Below are 16,852 nucleotides of genomic sequence, written 5' to 3' on the forward strand. Positions count from 1 at the left end.
GGTGATTAGCTTTTGGTATAAATATTTCGTTACAATTCCTTTTTTTCTTTAAGATATTAACCCTTAAACTTTATTGCATGATAAAATTGAAAATTTTGTATCTCAAAAACTACTGAAGATAATTCAATGAATTTTTGCACACTTATGGAATGATATTTGCACTATCTTATAAAAATGTTTTTGGTTTATAATTGTGTAAATAACGGTACTTTGCATCTATTTAAAGTTTTCAGTTGTATTTCTTCTTGTGTTCTTCACGCTAAAAAATTTCAAAACTTATGTCAAATTATGCGAAAATCTTTTACCTTCAATAATCTGTATTTATAATTTTTCATTTTTGTTCCTATCGAGAGTTATAGAGGATTTTGTAACTGTGCGCTGTTTCAACGCATGGCTCATTTTGATGCAACCCGCGAGAACGTACCTATTGGCAATGCCGCACGTCGCAACGTCCTAATGCGCATCGCTTTGAAGGAGCGTATCTCATGTTCAAAAATGGCATCTCTGAGATTAAAGCAAAAAGACAAGCTTTTCTTTATGGATAATTGAAAGTGAATTTTTTCTGAGTAATTTTCATGCTCTTTAGCGTTATTATATTGTTCAAGAGTTATTTAATTTTCTGTCACTCAATACCTCGGACAAGTGCGCTCGGTTATTGCCAGCCGATGAGCAAAGTTGAACAGTGGGCATGTTTTAATCTGCGTTAGCATATTTTTCACAAATTGACATACTTCACCACGTTTTATTTTCACTTGGTTCTGTCTAAGAGGTAGATTGTGAATCTTTTCTTAAATCCACATAGCGCCTTTTCAGCCATGCGTCATCGGGTCGTGCGTTAAATTACGCGCTCATTTAATTTGCATCAGTGCGAGTGAGAAAACGTTTTGACGTTTGTTTTTGTTTCGATCGCACTTGGGTGTTTCCCATATAGAGAGAACTGGACGAAATGCTATATTATCTCAAGATATACAATATTTGCTAAAAAAAAACATTCGATTGATTTATGTTATAAATATGGGTCGATCACATGAATGATGTATTCCGTTAAAAAAAATTCATAAATATGTTCGTCGTATCTTGTTTTTATGGCATCCATGTGGAGTGATAAATTTAAAAATTATATTGGTCAACACATGTGTAGCATATGTCGTAATGGGCGCAAAAAATACAACGAAAATAAATATGGACATGAACAAAACATAATTTTCCTTAAATTTTCGATTTTACATCCAATGTTTATAGTAATGGGTTCCTCTATAACGCGTTTAAAATATAGGAAAATTTACGCGTTTAATTTTTCTTCTTATAGTGTTTGCCAAAGTAATGGAACTGGAATATTCGATGACTCAACAGGTACATGCGGAAAACTGTAACGAGGATTTTGAAATAAAGATCGTTGATGAATAATTGAAATTCGACAAAAATAAATAATATCGTACCAGAATTTGGAGAACCACCAATCAACAGAATTAACAGAAGCAATAGTGATAAAAAACCCCAACATCGATGCGATTGAACAACAGATTTTACGTAAACTTTTTTCAAAAGACACATCGTTGTTCACTCGGTGAAAATAAAAACGTGAAATAAAATGCTGTTGGCATAAGATTTTCCACTTTCATATAGTAATGTTGTAGACTAAAAAAGAATTTGGATATAACGTAGATGTATTTTGACTAACAAAAGTGTTTTTATAGATGTTAATCGTTAGTAGCGTTAAATTATAATAATAAAAAATATATTTAACAACTATAATTTTCGTTGTGCACTTCAGTCAAAAAAATTTAACGCATCTCAAAATATCCGGAAAAAAATTACCTGCGATAATTCGTATTGAAAAGTTTGCCCTTTTGCGCTAATCGGGAGATATGGTTTCTTTTAGTCATGCGATGCGCACTTCCTACACGATGCGCTTTCTGACGTAGTGACGTGCGACGTTGCCAATATGAACGTTCTCGCGGGCTGCATCAAAGTGGGCCGTGCGTTGAAACAGCGCACTGTTACAAAATCCTCCATAACTCTCGATAGGAACAAAAATGAAAAATTATAAATACAGATTATTGAAGGTGAAAGATTGCCGCATAACTTAACATACGTTTTGAAAATTTTTAGCGTGAAGAACACAAGAAAAAATACAATTGAAAATTTTAAATAGATGCAAAGTACCGTTATTCACGCAATTATAAAGTAAAAATATTTTTATAAGATAGTGCAAATATCATGCCATAAGTGTGCAAAAATTCATTGAATTATCTTCAGTAGTTTTTGAGATATAAAATTTTCAATTTTATCATGCAATAAAGTTTAAGGGTTAATATCTTAAAGAAAAAAAGGAATTGTAACGAAATATTAATACCAAAAGGTATTCACCATAATCCCTATACAATAAAATATACCTTAAGAAGATCGGTGATTTTGCGAAAAAATCGAGGATCACTTGACATGGCTTTATTCCTTTAATGTTTTTATTACAATATGACAAATCGTGACGCAAAACAAACATGGTACCATACCACAAATCGTTTCGATCATTTGGTGTATTGTGACCACCCGCATAAATAAAAACTTTATCTGGAATCCTCCATATTATACAAAAATCATAAGTGCTATGGTAACCACATACGTTAAGGTCTATTTATGATATTACGATAAATGCGTTTTCCTGTAAAATTATATGAAATTATAGAATGAAGATACGAGTTATAGTTACAATATAGGGAATGGTTATAATATAATATTGTATGTTAGAAAAGAATTGAGGTGGTTCCGCGGGATTATTAAAAAATATATCGAAACGATTTGAATTGAAGTCACAATGATGGTAGTCGTTTTCATATGGTTCTGTAAGGTTTGCTTTAAAGAAAAACGTGTATCGTTACAATTTCCTTACAAGATTACCATAATGTTCACCTCAAGTCGGATCGTTTGGTTACAGTTTTCAGTAATCATTTATATTGAATTGAATGTGTTGTTAAAATGAAATAACGAATCTTTCTTTATTGCACATATTTATTGGGAAAAAAATAATAATTTATCCACGGATAAAGTGCTTTAATACTTTATTATTATTTCTTACCAAGTGGAAATCAGATTATTTAGGTTGGATAAAAGAAATTCAAAATTTAATTTTTGGCGTACAGGTTTCGTTTTTGGACAAAATCTAAAGCTTCATACCTTTCTGTAAAAGGTGAAATGAATCCACAAGGCTGTCAATAATGTTTTACTCAGCGAAGGTCGATTAGATTAATTCACATTTCATCTATAGCAACAATTTGTTTATAAGCACATTCAGCAAAATGGTAAAACTAATCATAATCAAATTTCGTATATGGCACAATATATCACATCGTAACACTGCCGTTTAAGAAGTTCTGTTAGTAGGAAGGAGCTTCACGAATTTAGGATGGACTTCTAAAGAAGGGCTAACACCATGTATTGCAGTCCTAGCAACTCAAGAATTTCAATCCTCCTTCTAATACCCGAGCTTATACCTTTTTCTTAAGTGGATCAATGTAAATGTATTACATTTTTGGTACACATCACAAGTCTTTTTAACAACGTAAGTACACAGCTGCCGGAAGTTGCTACACCTGTCAAGACGATGAGAGATGGTCAATTCTAATAACGGATGCATCATCCAGATTCTCGATTTTGCCTAACCAACCAGATTCAACGGTTTATATATTATATATGAATGTATTGTATCAAACACACGGCTCACCATCACAGAAAGGCTCGCAAACTTACTCTTAAAGCAATTCAAGGAAAATTAAGGAAATGTTTGAATTGAAGTTCCAGCCATATACGGTATGCTCTGTAATTATTCAGCTCTTACAATCATGGTCATTCGTAATCATCAACAGTTTATTAGTATATGACATGTCGATTTACCCTCTTCCTAAAGTCGATTGTGGCTAGATTATTATGAAGACCAAAATACGTTCCACAAGATTTCAGAAATAGCTCAATTGGTAAAAGCGGCAGTACCACCACCAAAGATGTCAACAACCGAACATGGAGGACGGCATGCAATCAAATCACAGACTACCATAAATCGATAGAATAAAAAACCTATTTTAATCCACCTAGCGGTGCAATTGTGCCTTTCTCAATCATGAATCACGAGAATGTGTGCGTTGTTTATATTCATTAAAAACTTTTAAATGCATATATTACATTTTATTAATATACATCACATGACAACTATATACAGGACAATAAATCATTATTCGAGTTCTAAAATTTTGAAAAAGAAAAAACAGCCATGGTAATATTGAACTGAAAAAAGGTGCGAAATCGGCAAAGTCCCAAAAAGTCGATTTTTATAAAAAAAAATTTTTCGAGATAACATAAAATCTCGACGTTTCATGCATTTTAAAGATGTTTGGCATCAAAAATACGAATTCGATTTTTGAAATTTCATGGGGTCCCCCCTTTGAAAAAAATTTTGAGTTCCGGCTTATATGGGAATTTCATGTGTGACCGGACCGTTCAGTCTATATTTCCGGAACCATACAAGCGATCCGTGCGAAATTTTACAGACATCTGTGGGGATAATAGAGCTATCATTTGGGACTAAGTTTGTGAAAATCGGCCCAACCATTTCCGAGAAACTGATATGAGTTTGCTAGTTATGAAAGATGGCCGCTTTTCCCGGGCACTTCCGGAACCGTCTATGGTGGTCAATGTAGTCAACGAAAGTTTGTTTGGCCGTCGGTGACCTAGAACTGCAAAGTTAAGTTATTTGAGAGACATTTTAGCGAAATTTTTACCTTTTTTGCTTCCATCGGGGTATCGGTTTGAATCACAATTTGCTATGTGATCGCATGCCACAACCCGTAACTCCGGAACCGGAAGTCGGTTGGGGATAAAATTTAATAGCCATTTACGGGGACGCAACATCTTTCATTTGAGACTAAGTTTGGTTGATTCGGTCTAGCCACCTCCGAGAAACCGATGTGACTGTTAGTCTGAATTTGGATACTTCCGCCGGGGCTTCCGGAACCGATGATGGTGGCCAATGTGACTAAAGAGACTTTGAATGGCTGTTAATGACCTAGTACTACAAATCGAAGCAGTTGTGGTCACATTTTGGAAAAATTTTCACCATTATACATTCATTGCAGAATTTCTTAAAATCGACGTTTTCTGCGTGATCGTACTCATCACCCTGTAATTCCGGAACCGGAAGTCGGATCCATTAGAAATTCAATAGCAGCCTATGGGAACGTTGCACCTTTCATTTGGGACTAAGTTTGTAAAAATCGGTTCATCCATCTCTGAGAAAAGTGAGTGAGATTGTGTTCGCGTACACACACACAGACGCACATACACACACACATACATACACACACACATACATACACACACACAGACATTTGCCGAACTCGACGAACTGAATCGAATGGTATATGTCACTCGGCCCTCCGGGCCTCCGTTAAAAAGTCGGTTTTCAGAGCAATTGCAATACCTTTCTATTGAGAAAGGCAAAACGTTATTCGAACTGATGAGGGGGAGGGGGAAGAAGCTCTTGGGTGAATCAGAAACAAAAAAAAACATTTATAAAGTTCTTTTTACATCTGCCGCATTTGATAGTGTCGATAAAGTAGTTTATTATACACACTCATTACATTTTTCCCATGACATAGTGTCACTCGAAAACTATAACTGTACTATTCGAGAAATGATTATCTGTGGTCACAATACACCAAATGATCGAAACGATTTGTGGTATGGTACCATGTTTGTTTTGCGTCACGATTTGTCATATTGTAATAAAAACATTAAAGGAATTGTGTTTTGTAAGATTATACTAATCGCACAACATGGTGAAGAAATGTTTATGGTAGAATGTTTAATGTACCTTGTTATATCCAATAACAATGTAGTACCGCAAAAATGGATTATAAGATCACCATTCCCCTTATAATATGCCCTAAAATTTGTTCGAGGAAATCGGCATTTTTGAATGGTAACGTTACTTAACGACCTATTCGGCAAATGGTACAAGTGGCGCTGACCATAAGTGGAATAGTCAATATGATTGCCGGTGGCGTTGGTTTATCGTTTCGTTAATGATAAGAGGAAACTTCAGGGAATGGTTTTTTAAGGTCCAAATATCATTACGGTTATCTTACAGGAATGGTTACCAAATATGCGGGCACAGATAATCATTTCTCGAATAGTACAGTTATAGTTTTCGAGTGACACTATGTCATGGGCAAAATGTAATGAGTGTGTATAATAAACTACTTTATCGACACTATCAAATGCGGCAGATGTAAAAAGAACTTTTATAAATGTTTTTTTTTGTTTCTGATTCACCCAAGAGCTTCTTCCCCCTCCCCCTCATCAGTTCGAATAACGTTTTTTATTCTATCGATTTATGGTAGTCTGTGATTTGATTGCATGCCGTCCTCCATGTTCGGTTGTTGACATCTTTGGTGGTGGTACTGCCGCTTTTACCAATTGAGCTATTTCTGAAATCTTGTGGAACGTATTTTGGTCTTCATAATAATCTAGCCACAATCGACTTTAGGAAGAGGGTAAATCGACATGTCATATACTAATAAACTGTTGATGATTACGAATGACCATGATTGTAAGAGCTGAATAATTACAGAGCATACCGTATATGGCTGGAACTTCAATTCAAACATTTCCTTAATTTTCCTTGAATTGCTTTAAGAGTAAGTTTGCGAGCCTTTCTGTGATGGTGAGCCGTGTGTTTGATACAATACATTCATATATAATATATAAACCGTTGAATCTGGTTGGTTAGGCAAAATCGAGAATCTGGATGATGCATCCGTTATTAGAATTGACCATCTCTCATCGTCTTGACAGGTGTAGCAACTTCCGGCAGCTGTGTACTTACGTTGTTAAAAAGACTTGTGATGTGTACCAAAAATGTAATACATTTACATTGATCCACTTAAGAAAAAGGTATTAGCTCGGGTATTAGAAGGAGGTTTGAAATTCTTGAGTTGCTAGGACTGCAATACATGGTGTTAGCCCTTCTTTAGAAGTCCATCCTAAATTCGTGAAGCTCCTTCCTACTAACAGAACTTCTTAAACGGCAGTGTTACGATGTGATATATTGTGCCATATACGAAATTTGATTATGATTAGTTTTACCATTTTGCTGAATGTGCTTATAAACAAATTGTTGCTATAGATGAAATGTGAATTAATCTAATCGACCTTCGCTGAGTAAAACATTATTGACAGCCTTGTGGATTCATTTCACCTTTTACAGAAAGGTATGAAGCTTTAGATTTTGTCCAAAAACGAAACCTGTACGCCAAAAATTAAATTTTGAATTTCTTTTATCCAACCTAAATAATCTGATTTCCACTTGGTAAGAAATAATAATAAAGTATTAAAGCACTTTATCCGTGGATAAATTATTATTTTTTTCCCAATAAATATGTGCAATAAAGAAAGATTCGTTATTTCATTTTAACAACACATTCAATTCAATATAAATGATTACTGAAAACTGTAACCAAACGATCCGACTTGAGGTGAACATTATGGTAATCTTGTAAGGAAATTGTAACGATACACGTTTTTCTTTAAAGCAAACCTTACAGAACCATATGAAAACGACTACCATCATTGTGACTTCAATTCAAATCGTTTCGATATATTTTTTAATAATCCTGCGGAAGCACCTCAATTCTTTTCTAACATACAATATTATATTATAACCATTCCCTATATTGTAACTATAACTCGTATCTTCATTCTATACTTTCATATAATTTTACAGGAAAACGCATTTATCGTAATATCATAAATAGACCTTAACGTATGTGGTTACCATAGCACTTATGATTTTTGTATAATATGGAGGATTCCAGATAAAGTTTTTATTTATGCGGGCTGTCTAATCCCTAGGTGTTATTGTTTCATGATAAAAGAACAAGTGAGAACTCCACCATTGAAGACGGTGGTTCGTTCGCGATATCGTGGAAGTCTGGGCCCACTTTTTTGGAGCAGTTGAATATACAACGGTTTGAGTATTCCACGATTTCGTTAGTACTTTGTCGGTTTCGTATACGTCGGGCAACGCCCCAAAAAGTGCTAATCTATGTTTCTCTCGATAGCTCGCCGACGAACCGGCGTCAATAATCGCGTTTTTTGCTTATAACAAGCTCTTCATTATCTTTTCTAACGTCGCGTACTTCCTGAATTAGTCTGGTGTTCATACCTTCAGAATTTTTTTGTAAGAAAAGAACCTTCTCCACGTACACGTTTGAGTACTCTTTGACCCACTATGGGTTGGGAGCCCGTCCGCGGGGGTTCGCGTCCGATACGCGTTTAATCTGCGTAATTTCAACCGTATTCAAAATGGTAATATTGTAGTTGTCACAAAATACCATTATGAAGGCAACCCCATGCCGTACCATGGGAGTTACAATCACCTAAAATCTAGCCTCGGTGTGGGGAGAAATTCCGCAATATCGCAAAGCCGTCGGTGGCCAACTGAGGCTCTAGGGGGATGTAGGTGGAAGCAATGCAAAGGTCTTTGCCGTTAATTCTAGTTTGGTAAGCAACATCTTCAATTCGTGGTGTCGAGGAGAGGTCGATTCGATTGAAAGAATAGCACTTTTTGATGCTCAAAAGTATCCCTCCGTAAGAATCTTTCCCTCACAGTAGAAACACTTTTCGACATCCCTACCACAGGAATCATCCGCATGATTCCCGCCGCATTTCCGACAACTTATTGCTACAACGGGAGGTTGTGTGTGCCAATTGTTTGCAATTAGTACAGTTCATGACCCGCGGCACAAAGAGGCTAACAGGTAGACGAACCTTGTCAAAGAGGAGGTAGTGGGGTAGAGAAGAGCCGGCGAAGGTCACCCGATAAGAGTCTGAGTTGACGTATATTTTCTTGCCGTCAGCTGCGACTGATGCTGAATGCAAACGTTTGCACTCCAGTATCTTCACTGGCTTAAGCATGGGGTCTTTGAAACAGCCAGTCCCATATTTCAACAGGTCCTAGCAACTCACACTCGAATCGGAAACGACCCCACTGACTTCAACCCTGTTAGCTGGAATATACACCCTGTACACAGTTTCAATCAGGCAATATCATTTGCCTGATTTAAACTGTTAACAATCATCCGAAGCTTATCAGGACGAATTTTCGATATATCTGTCCCGGCCGAATACCGATCCGTCAGAACTCGAGAAATCTGCAACAGATTCAAACACTTTTAATCTTTGGTCCGGAAGAAGATCACGTAGGGCCTGGTGTCCGAGCTTGGATATTCTTTGAGCCGGGGAGCCGATTTTGTTTTGACGTCCATCTCACCTTGAGATGAACCACCGTCAGGGGAAGTCATTTTTGCACGGGCCTATTGCCCTGAGCACGTTAGTAAAAGAACCAATAAGGAGAAACGTAAATTAATACTTAACTTGTGTATGTATGGATATCCAGACGGCTTACTAGAAGAACGCTGCTTCACTAGTGACCGGTGACCGGCTAACGGTACTCAGAAACAGAAACACAAAAGAAGGGAAAAAATTCTGAAACCTCGACTAGGCGTAGAGTGCGCGAAATAACCTTGAACGTGGATTTGTCGCTATAGAGTGTACGGACTGACAATAAAAGACTTCTCGCGTGTTTTTTTTTGTAAACGGCCAGCATACCGTCAAACTTCACTTTGAGAGAAAATTCCGGGCAAACCAAAACTCGCAGAGAATGCATGCTAACATTTTATGAAAGAGAAAAGTTTTCTCTTTCGTCTGCTGCTGTGATTTATAATCGGCGATTAATGGTTTGTTCAGAATTTCATCCCAAAGTGAATTGTGACAGTATGCACATTGGCCCATTTCAAAAAACACGCGAGACTTCTAACTCGACTGAGCGCTCGATAACAAATGTAGTATTGATAGTGTAATACGTAAAAGTTCACATTTTAAATTTCTTAGAGCTAGAGGCACGGCGAATCGACCAGATAGAGGACGCCCGCGGACCCATCGAAGACTGCGAGGCTGGCTTCTGAATACAGCAAGAGACAACAAGGCTCTAGCCTGAACGGTAAGCTAAGTAAGAACTAGAGGATAACAGACTGATATTTTTTAAATGGAAACTAAGGAAAATTTACAGCTATCTCAAAACTAGGGATACATTTCGAAGTACAAGAGAGGATAATTGAATATTACTAAGATTAGGGTAGTCAATTAGGGCGATTTGTATGTGTAATGGTAAAGTAGGGCATTTTTGCAGGAGATTATTTAATTTTGCAATTAAAACTAGGAAACACAGGGAGGGCTAATGTACTTCGAGAAGATATTCAGGGGGTGAATTCATACATCCCAGTAGCAGCAACCGCATCAGAGACAGACAAGAGACGGCGGGCAATGATGAATCGAATCGGAAACCACGCCATCTTTTTCGATCTGGTTCGCTGGTACGTTGATTCTGTACTCGTTCGTAAAAGGCTACAGGCCTAGCAATATAATTTGCCTGTTTCAAACTGTTTACCACCACCCGAAGCATATCAGGGCGAATATTCGATATTTCTGCTATGACCGAATATCGTTCCGTCATAGCTATAAAAGTCTCCACTAAGCTTAAAACTTTTTAGTTTTTGACACGGAAAAAGCTCACAAAGGACCCGGTTGAGGTGCATGAATGTAGTTTCAAATAGGGAGTCGATTTTATTTCGACATCCATCTCTCCTAGAGACGAATTTATGTCAGGAGAAGTCATTTTTGCACGGACTTAGAGCCCATTTTAGTATGGTAGAACAGAAAAGAATGGAAAGGTAATACACTAGAGGTACTTCGCTTTGTTTAACGGTATTCAGGCTGCTCACAAAGAAAAGAAGCACTGTAGTTCTACTGTTCTACTGCTTGAATAACGATTACTCTGGTAAACATAAAAAACAAAACCCTTTTTCTTCTTCTACGAGTTACGGTAGAAACTGTTCCGGTAATTCCTTGGGGCACATTTAAACAAAATTAAACACGAACAATGGGTCGTATGTGAAAGCTCTCACATTTTCTTTTAGAGCGCACTAGAGAAATAAAATAATAAATTTGTATTTGTAAGAAGAACTGGTAGCATTCTAAATAGGCGGCAGTAAAGCCAACGCGTTGAACCTTGACAAATAAGATGGAGGCGATAAACGTTTTTGTAAACATCCCTTGTCAAAAATATCAAATATTTGACAGTATCAAATGTCTTCAAAATTTAACTTTCCAATCTACATCTGCAAATAACCTGCTAAACAAAGTTTTTTCAGTAAACTTCAATAACTTATAACTCTGATAGCTGTGACCTGGAAGTTGCTTGAAATCCAACTTGACGTATGCTATGTGCTCTTACTTTAACCCCGGTATTTTGCTTATTTTCTCGGTTAGGGGCCAATTAAACCGTTATGTGTCCGACAGGGTACACGGTACCTTTCCAGATTTCAATCCATGAAATTCCCAAGCAGGAAATTGGGGTTTAGTTACATCTTAGACTATCACCTAGTATAGATTTTGGGGGACTAATATTGAGGCTTCATGATTTTACTCCATAGTAAACCAACGAGGGTATCCGGGTACCCGCTAAATGCTTATAACTATGGTATTTTAAACTATTCGGATTTAAGATCTCATCTACTTTTAGACGCTGTTATAACAATTCGGATGGTTCCGAGGAATTCCAGTACTAAGCAATTGTGAATTTTTGAATGGTATGCTGGAATCAATGGAATATGGGTTTAAAAATTCTTGTAATTGACTGTATCTCATTCCAAAATCATTTGGTGATATGACCTCGGAACAGATATTCCAGAGTAGGTTCCCCTGTGAGTGGCTGCTCCGGGGTCAAATTGCCATACTGCTCCGTACCGATAAATAATAGAATTTTGCGACTATTTCAAGATTTTTGACCCTTTATTGTGTTTTATTGAAATTTACCAATTATATCCTAGTGCTGGAACATCCCTAAGGATTACCGGGAACCAGTTGCATTCATATGATTTATGCCACAGATTCTAATAGTGACTGGATCGTGCATGCGTTTGATATAGTAAGATAAAACGAAGGATTTCTGCTTCCTTCATGACCCATTTGTAATATCGTTTAATTTTATATTATTAGTTTTGACTATTATCCTAACAGCTCGTATCGCTTTGCTACGACCCCACATATTCCGTCCATTGTGTCTCGATGTTTCATTCATTTATTTATTTTCTTGACACTAATTAGACATATACAATATACACAAATTGTTAAATGCTAACAATCCAAACAGACTTGAACCAACCGGAATCACTGCATGCAAATGTTTGCAGCCCTTTTCCGAATGAAATGCGATCTTGTTCTACATAATATATTCTCGTTTATTGACTGTCAAACTGTATTGCTTAGAATACACATTATTAAATCTAGAATCAACCTCAGCACAGCGGAGGTTATGTTTGTCGATGCGGGATTTTTCTCCCAAAAATAATACTAATCAGTTGATTCCCATTCGAAGCAAACTGCGCGTCTCATCGATTCAGTCCGATCAGTTTTTCGCTAATTTTCCACAGCCATTCGGCCATTGCATCGTCCTTGGCATGCGGATCAAGGTCTTTCATTCTACAGTCGCTGTAATACTTCCCACTTATACCAGCGATCGTTGGCTCCATCGCGCAGTATAACGTCGTTTGGGCACCCGATTTGGCCGATTTGAAGAACACCCACAGAATGGGCTTCGCTAGGATCCTAAAATACAGTTAAGTAAGTACCGTGTGTAGTTTGTTGTGTAACAAAAATCACTTACATCATGGCTCGATTGAGATACCTCGTTAACTCACTATTGATCGTCCCAGGATGCAAACAATAGGTCGTCACTCCCGTTCCCCGTAACTTTCGAGCCAAATGTCTCGAAAAGAGAACATTGCACAACTTGCTCTGCATATATGCATCCCATTCTCTGTACTCTTTTTCGCAATTGATATCATCCTTGTCGATACGTCCCCACCGGTGGACGTCACTAGACACCGTAACCACTCTGCTGGGGGCAGTCTTCTTTAGCAGATCTAGTAAAAGATGTGTCAGGTAGAAGTGACCCAGGTGGTTGGTGCCGAAATGCAGCTCAAATCCTTCCTTGGTGTATCCTTTTGGACATGCCATCACACCGCCGTTGTTGATCAGTACGTGAAGGCGTCGTTCCATACTCAGGAAGCTGAAATCAGGCAAGGATAGTTTGGATTCGAATGCCAAATATTTGCAGTTAGTAAATAATAATATTCTTACGTTCGAACAAATTTTCTAATCGACTCCAGCGAGGCCAGGTCCAGTTCCAAGCCAAACACGTTCTGACTGCCGGATTTGTCCAGAATCTCCTGTCGGGCTTTTTCCATTCGTATCGGGTCCCGACAGCCCATGTAGACTCGAGCTCCCCGCTTGGCACATTCCTGCAACCGATGGGATAATTTTTTTTTCTAGATACTATGGTTAAAAATTTCGATTTATCTTACGATAGCAGTCGCTTTGCCGATTCCCGAGTTTGCACCGGTGATGATGACTACTTTGGCATCTAGTCGGATGTCTTTGTTTTTGAATTGGCCACCTTGGAAGTATTTTCTAGAAAAAAAAATTAAGAAACGAGAAAATTAATATTTTTTCATCAATTAAAGTTAATACAAAAATTGTAAATTTCGGTTTTACTTTGTAAAATACTAAATAATACAAATATTTCTTTTAATTAAAATGAAATAAACTCTGAAGCGAATAAAAATATAAACTGAAGGCATTGTAATTCTCTCTCACTCACGCGAGAAGAAGCTTATCAGATGTCTAACTTTTCCGAGATAAGATGAGTCGCAAAATTCTCAGTCTTCAGTAGTCACATAGCGTGAGAATAATTTTCCGGATAAAATTTATTTGATTCTTTCCTTCTCACTGGATAAGGTGATAATATTTTAATTTCGTGGAAATCAATAAAAGTGCCAAAATATACACTTAATTTTAAGGAAAAGCGGCTAAGAAATACAATAGACTTGTTTTTTAGTGTTTTGGAGCAGCGACAGCAAGGCAGCGAGCGCAAAAAGGATACCGTGATAAACTCATTCTCTCATTCTACGGCGGTTTTATTTATCCGGAGAAGTTGTGTGAGTGCCAATAACTTTTCGTGTGAAAATGTGAGTTTTTATTGTCGCAGTAGCAAATTATCCGGACGCATATACTCATATGAGCGATAAATGCAATACCTGAAACTGAGTACTACAACCACAGACTAAGAGACTCTCGAAAAGGATGCTTCGTCCGTTTTAACGGTTATTTTTAATATATTTGTACTGTGGCCGCATTTGCGATGATAACGCCACAGACATATGAGTAAGCTTGCGGGGGATAAACCACTAGTGAAAAAAATTGCCCAAGCCTGAGGAATAACACTCTAGCATATGAGTGTTTGGGGCCATTCATAAAAGGTGGAGCTGGTGTTGTGGTGGAATAAGCGTATCGTTATTTTTTAGAGGAAATTCTTCATAGTGGTATGTCTGTTAGTCTGTGCTACAACATCCTGACAAATGCGATTCACCAAATATAAAATATAACCTTACGGTATCACAGAGGAATTTTTATGTACACAGTACCAACGCTAGTCCAACTATTTAAAAGTTAGTTCCTTGAGTAGGATTAGAGCACCACTCCTCGACACACCATCAGTTTTCGACCATCCACACAAGTGACCGTTTCTGTGGCAGTACGAAAGCGAGAATTAGTGCTCTTCCCCTCCGAGGACAATCTGGGCGGAAAACTCAAGATTATCCAATTTACTGAGACCTTCGATTCACTTGTGCAATTGACCACCACAACTCCTAAACCCTTTGCTTAGTTTCTCGTACCATTTAGCACCACTTCCTCGTTGAGCCAATCCACTTCCCGATGACGGACCTAGCCTACTTAAACCAAGAATTTCCCTGCAAGAGAAGTTTTCTCGAAACCGAGATAACCAGCCAGGTGCAGAGGTCGGTCCGGCGATTCTGCTGGAGCAAGGCGTCCGCTTCGCTGAGGCCAGGACGAGTCGCTAATGTCTCGTCGCAATCTTCTCAGTCTAGTCCCTGGCGGCGAATCTAGCTTACGCCGACGAGGAGTTTCCCATCGAAAGAAGTTCTCCCAATAATGATTCTTCTTCTGTTTTCCCAATATTACTCTCGGGGCAACTAGTAGGGCATCGTGGTCGATCAGACGATTCCGAGTAGAGCGTGGCAGCCGAGTCGCTGGTGCCCCGACGACCCATACCCGGTGCCTTGTCGCGGTCTACTCGAATAGTTCCCAGTCGTGGATCTAGCCCTGCTTCGGCGCAGAGTTTCCCGGCGGTGATTGCTCTCCCGAAACCACGCCATTTTGTAAGGTGGTCAAGATCTGCGTTGCCACTCTGTTGACCGCGTTCCACGTGTTTACGCGGCTTGTCATTCTGTAGACGATATTCTCCGGGTTGCCAGCCCTCCCGTTTGAAGCATTTCCTTGCGTGTCGCTTCGAACCTCGGACATTCGAAGACCACATGCTCCGGTATATCCTCGGTGTACGCACACTCCGGGTACAACGGTGACGTTGCATGTCAGAACTGGCGAAGATACTTCCTGAAGCAGCCGTGGCCCGACAGGAGCTGTGTCCGGTGGAACCTGACCTCTTCGCGCTTTCTATTAGCCCACGTCGACAGATTTGGGATGAGCCAGGAGGTCGCGCCTCCCTTTCTCTGTATTATCCCATTCTGAGATGGCACCACGCCATCGAATCGACTCTCACCATCTTCCTCACGTTTCCGGTGTTTCTCCGATTTTAGTACTCGATATCCTCCACCAGGGTGTTGCAGATGGAGATCATCTCGGCGATAACGCATACTGCCTCCGCGATATTGTCCTGTACTCGCCCGTGACTCGTACGATTATCAGCCGGAACGTCGCGGTCCCGCTTTGTCTTTAGCGCCGCACTCAGGACAGGAATCCCGTATTGCAGTATCGTTGACGAGACATTGACTTTGGAAATCGCACGCGTAGTCGACATGGTTGTTAAAGTTCAACCGGTCGTCGACTTTCACTCCCAATTACTTCAACGCACGCTTCGATGCAATCGCGTGCCCTTCGTCGTCGATCTACATCCGCTGAACCGATTTGCGCAGTTTCAGTCAAACAACACCTCCGTCTTGTGGTGAGCTATCTGCACCTTGACCCCATTCATCCAGCTCTGGATTGCGTCCATTGTCTCCCTCACCGACACCTTCATTACTTCAAGTGTCCCATTCATCACCGTGACACGGGAATAAAACTCTAAGGAACGCCCGCTGGGACTAGTATTGGTTTCTGTCCTTCGCTTTTCCCGTACAGCAGCACTCTGCTCTGGAAGTAGCTTTTCAGGATCTTACCAGGTATCTGCTACGCTGCCATGATTTCTATGCCAACATCTCAAACGTCGCGTTAGCGTCGATCCACAATAACCAGAATCAATGTCATTCGACACAATTTTGTGATAGTCGAGTTCGTTTAATTTGTTGGTGCACCATGGTGTAAAGTTTTTGTTATTCACCGACATGTCCAAAACTACACATTTCTTCAATTGGCTGTCCAATATTTTCGCTTTTTAACAAATGTCTAAAAATTGAGTCATGTCGTACGGTATCTGACTAGTGAAAATCGAGCTTCGAGTAAAACAAGCAGAACAATTTGAACTGTTAGTGGGGCCCATAGTTTGTGTGCCCGCTGTGATGTTGACTTATGTCAGTTCAATACAAATGGGATAGGGATGCCATATACGTGGATCTTACCAAGATAGTCGGGAACCCTCATTCTGAATTCCCAGCTGGCGCTGTTGAACGCATTCTTTACATATGTCGTGCCCACATCGCAGTAT

General features: G+C 38.9%; 1 protein-coding gene across 1 annotated transcript in view; it reads right to left on the reverse strand.

Moving 5' to 3' along the window:
* Positions 1–12,329: 12,329 nt before the first annotated feature.
* Positions 12,330–16,852, reverse strand: part of LOC131690639 (retinol dehydrogenase 12-like) — a 34,539-nt gene continuing 30,016 nt past the window's right edge. Inside the window, exons 2-5 of the mRNA XM_058976559.1 lie at positions 13,476–13,581; positions 13,252–13,412; positions 12,776–13,180; positions 12,330–12,717 (exon numbers count right to left, since the gene is read on the reverse strand). Of these exons, the coding sequence (XP_058832542.1) occupies positions 12,501–12,717; positions 12,776–13,180; positions 13,252–13,412; positions 13,476–13,581 (889 nt within the window). The 3' untranslated portion in view covers positions 12,330–12,500. The remainder of the gene's footprint in view (positions 12,718–12,775; positions 13,181–13,251; positions 13,413–13,475; positions 13,582–16,852) is intronic.

Source organism: Topomyia yanbarensis, chromosome 3 (assembly GCF_030247195.1).
Source record: "Topomyia yanbarensis strain Yona2022 chromosome 3, ASM3024719v1, whole genome shotgun sequence".
In the NCBI taxonomy this organism is placed as follows: domain Eukaryota; kingdom Metazoa; phylum Arthropoda; class Insecta; order Diptera; family Culicidae; genus Topomyia; species Topomyia yanbarensis.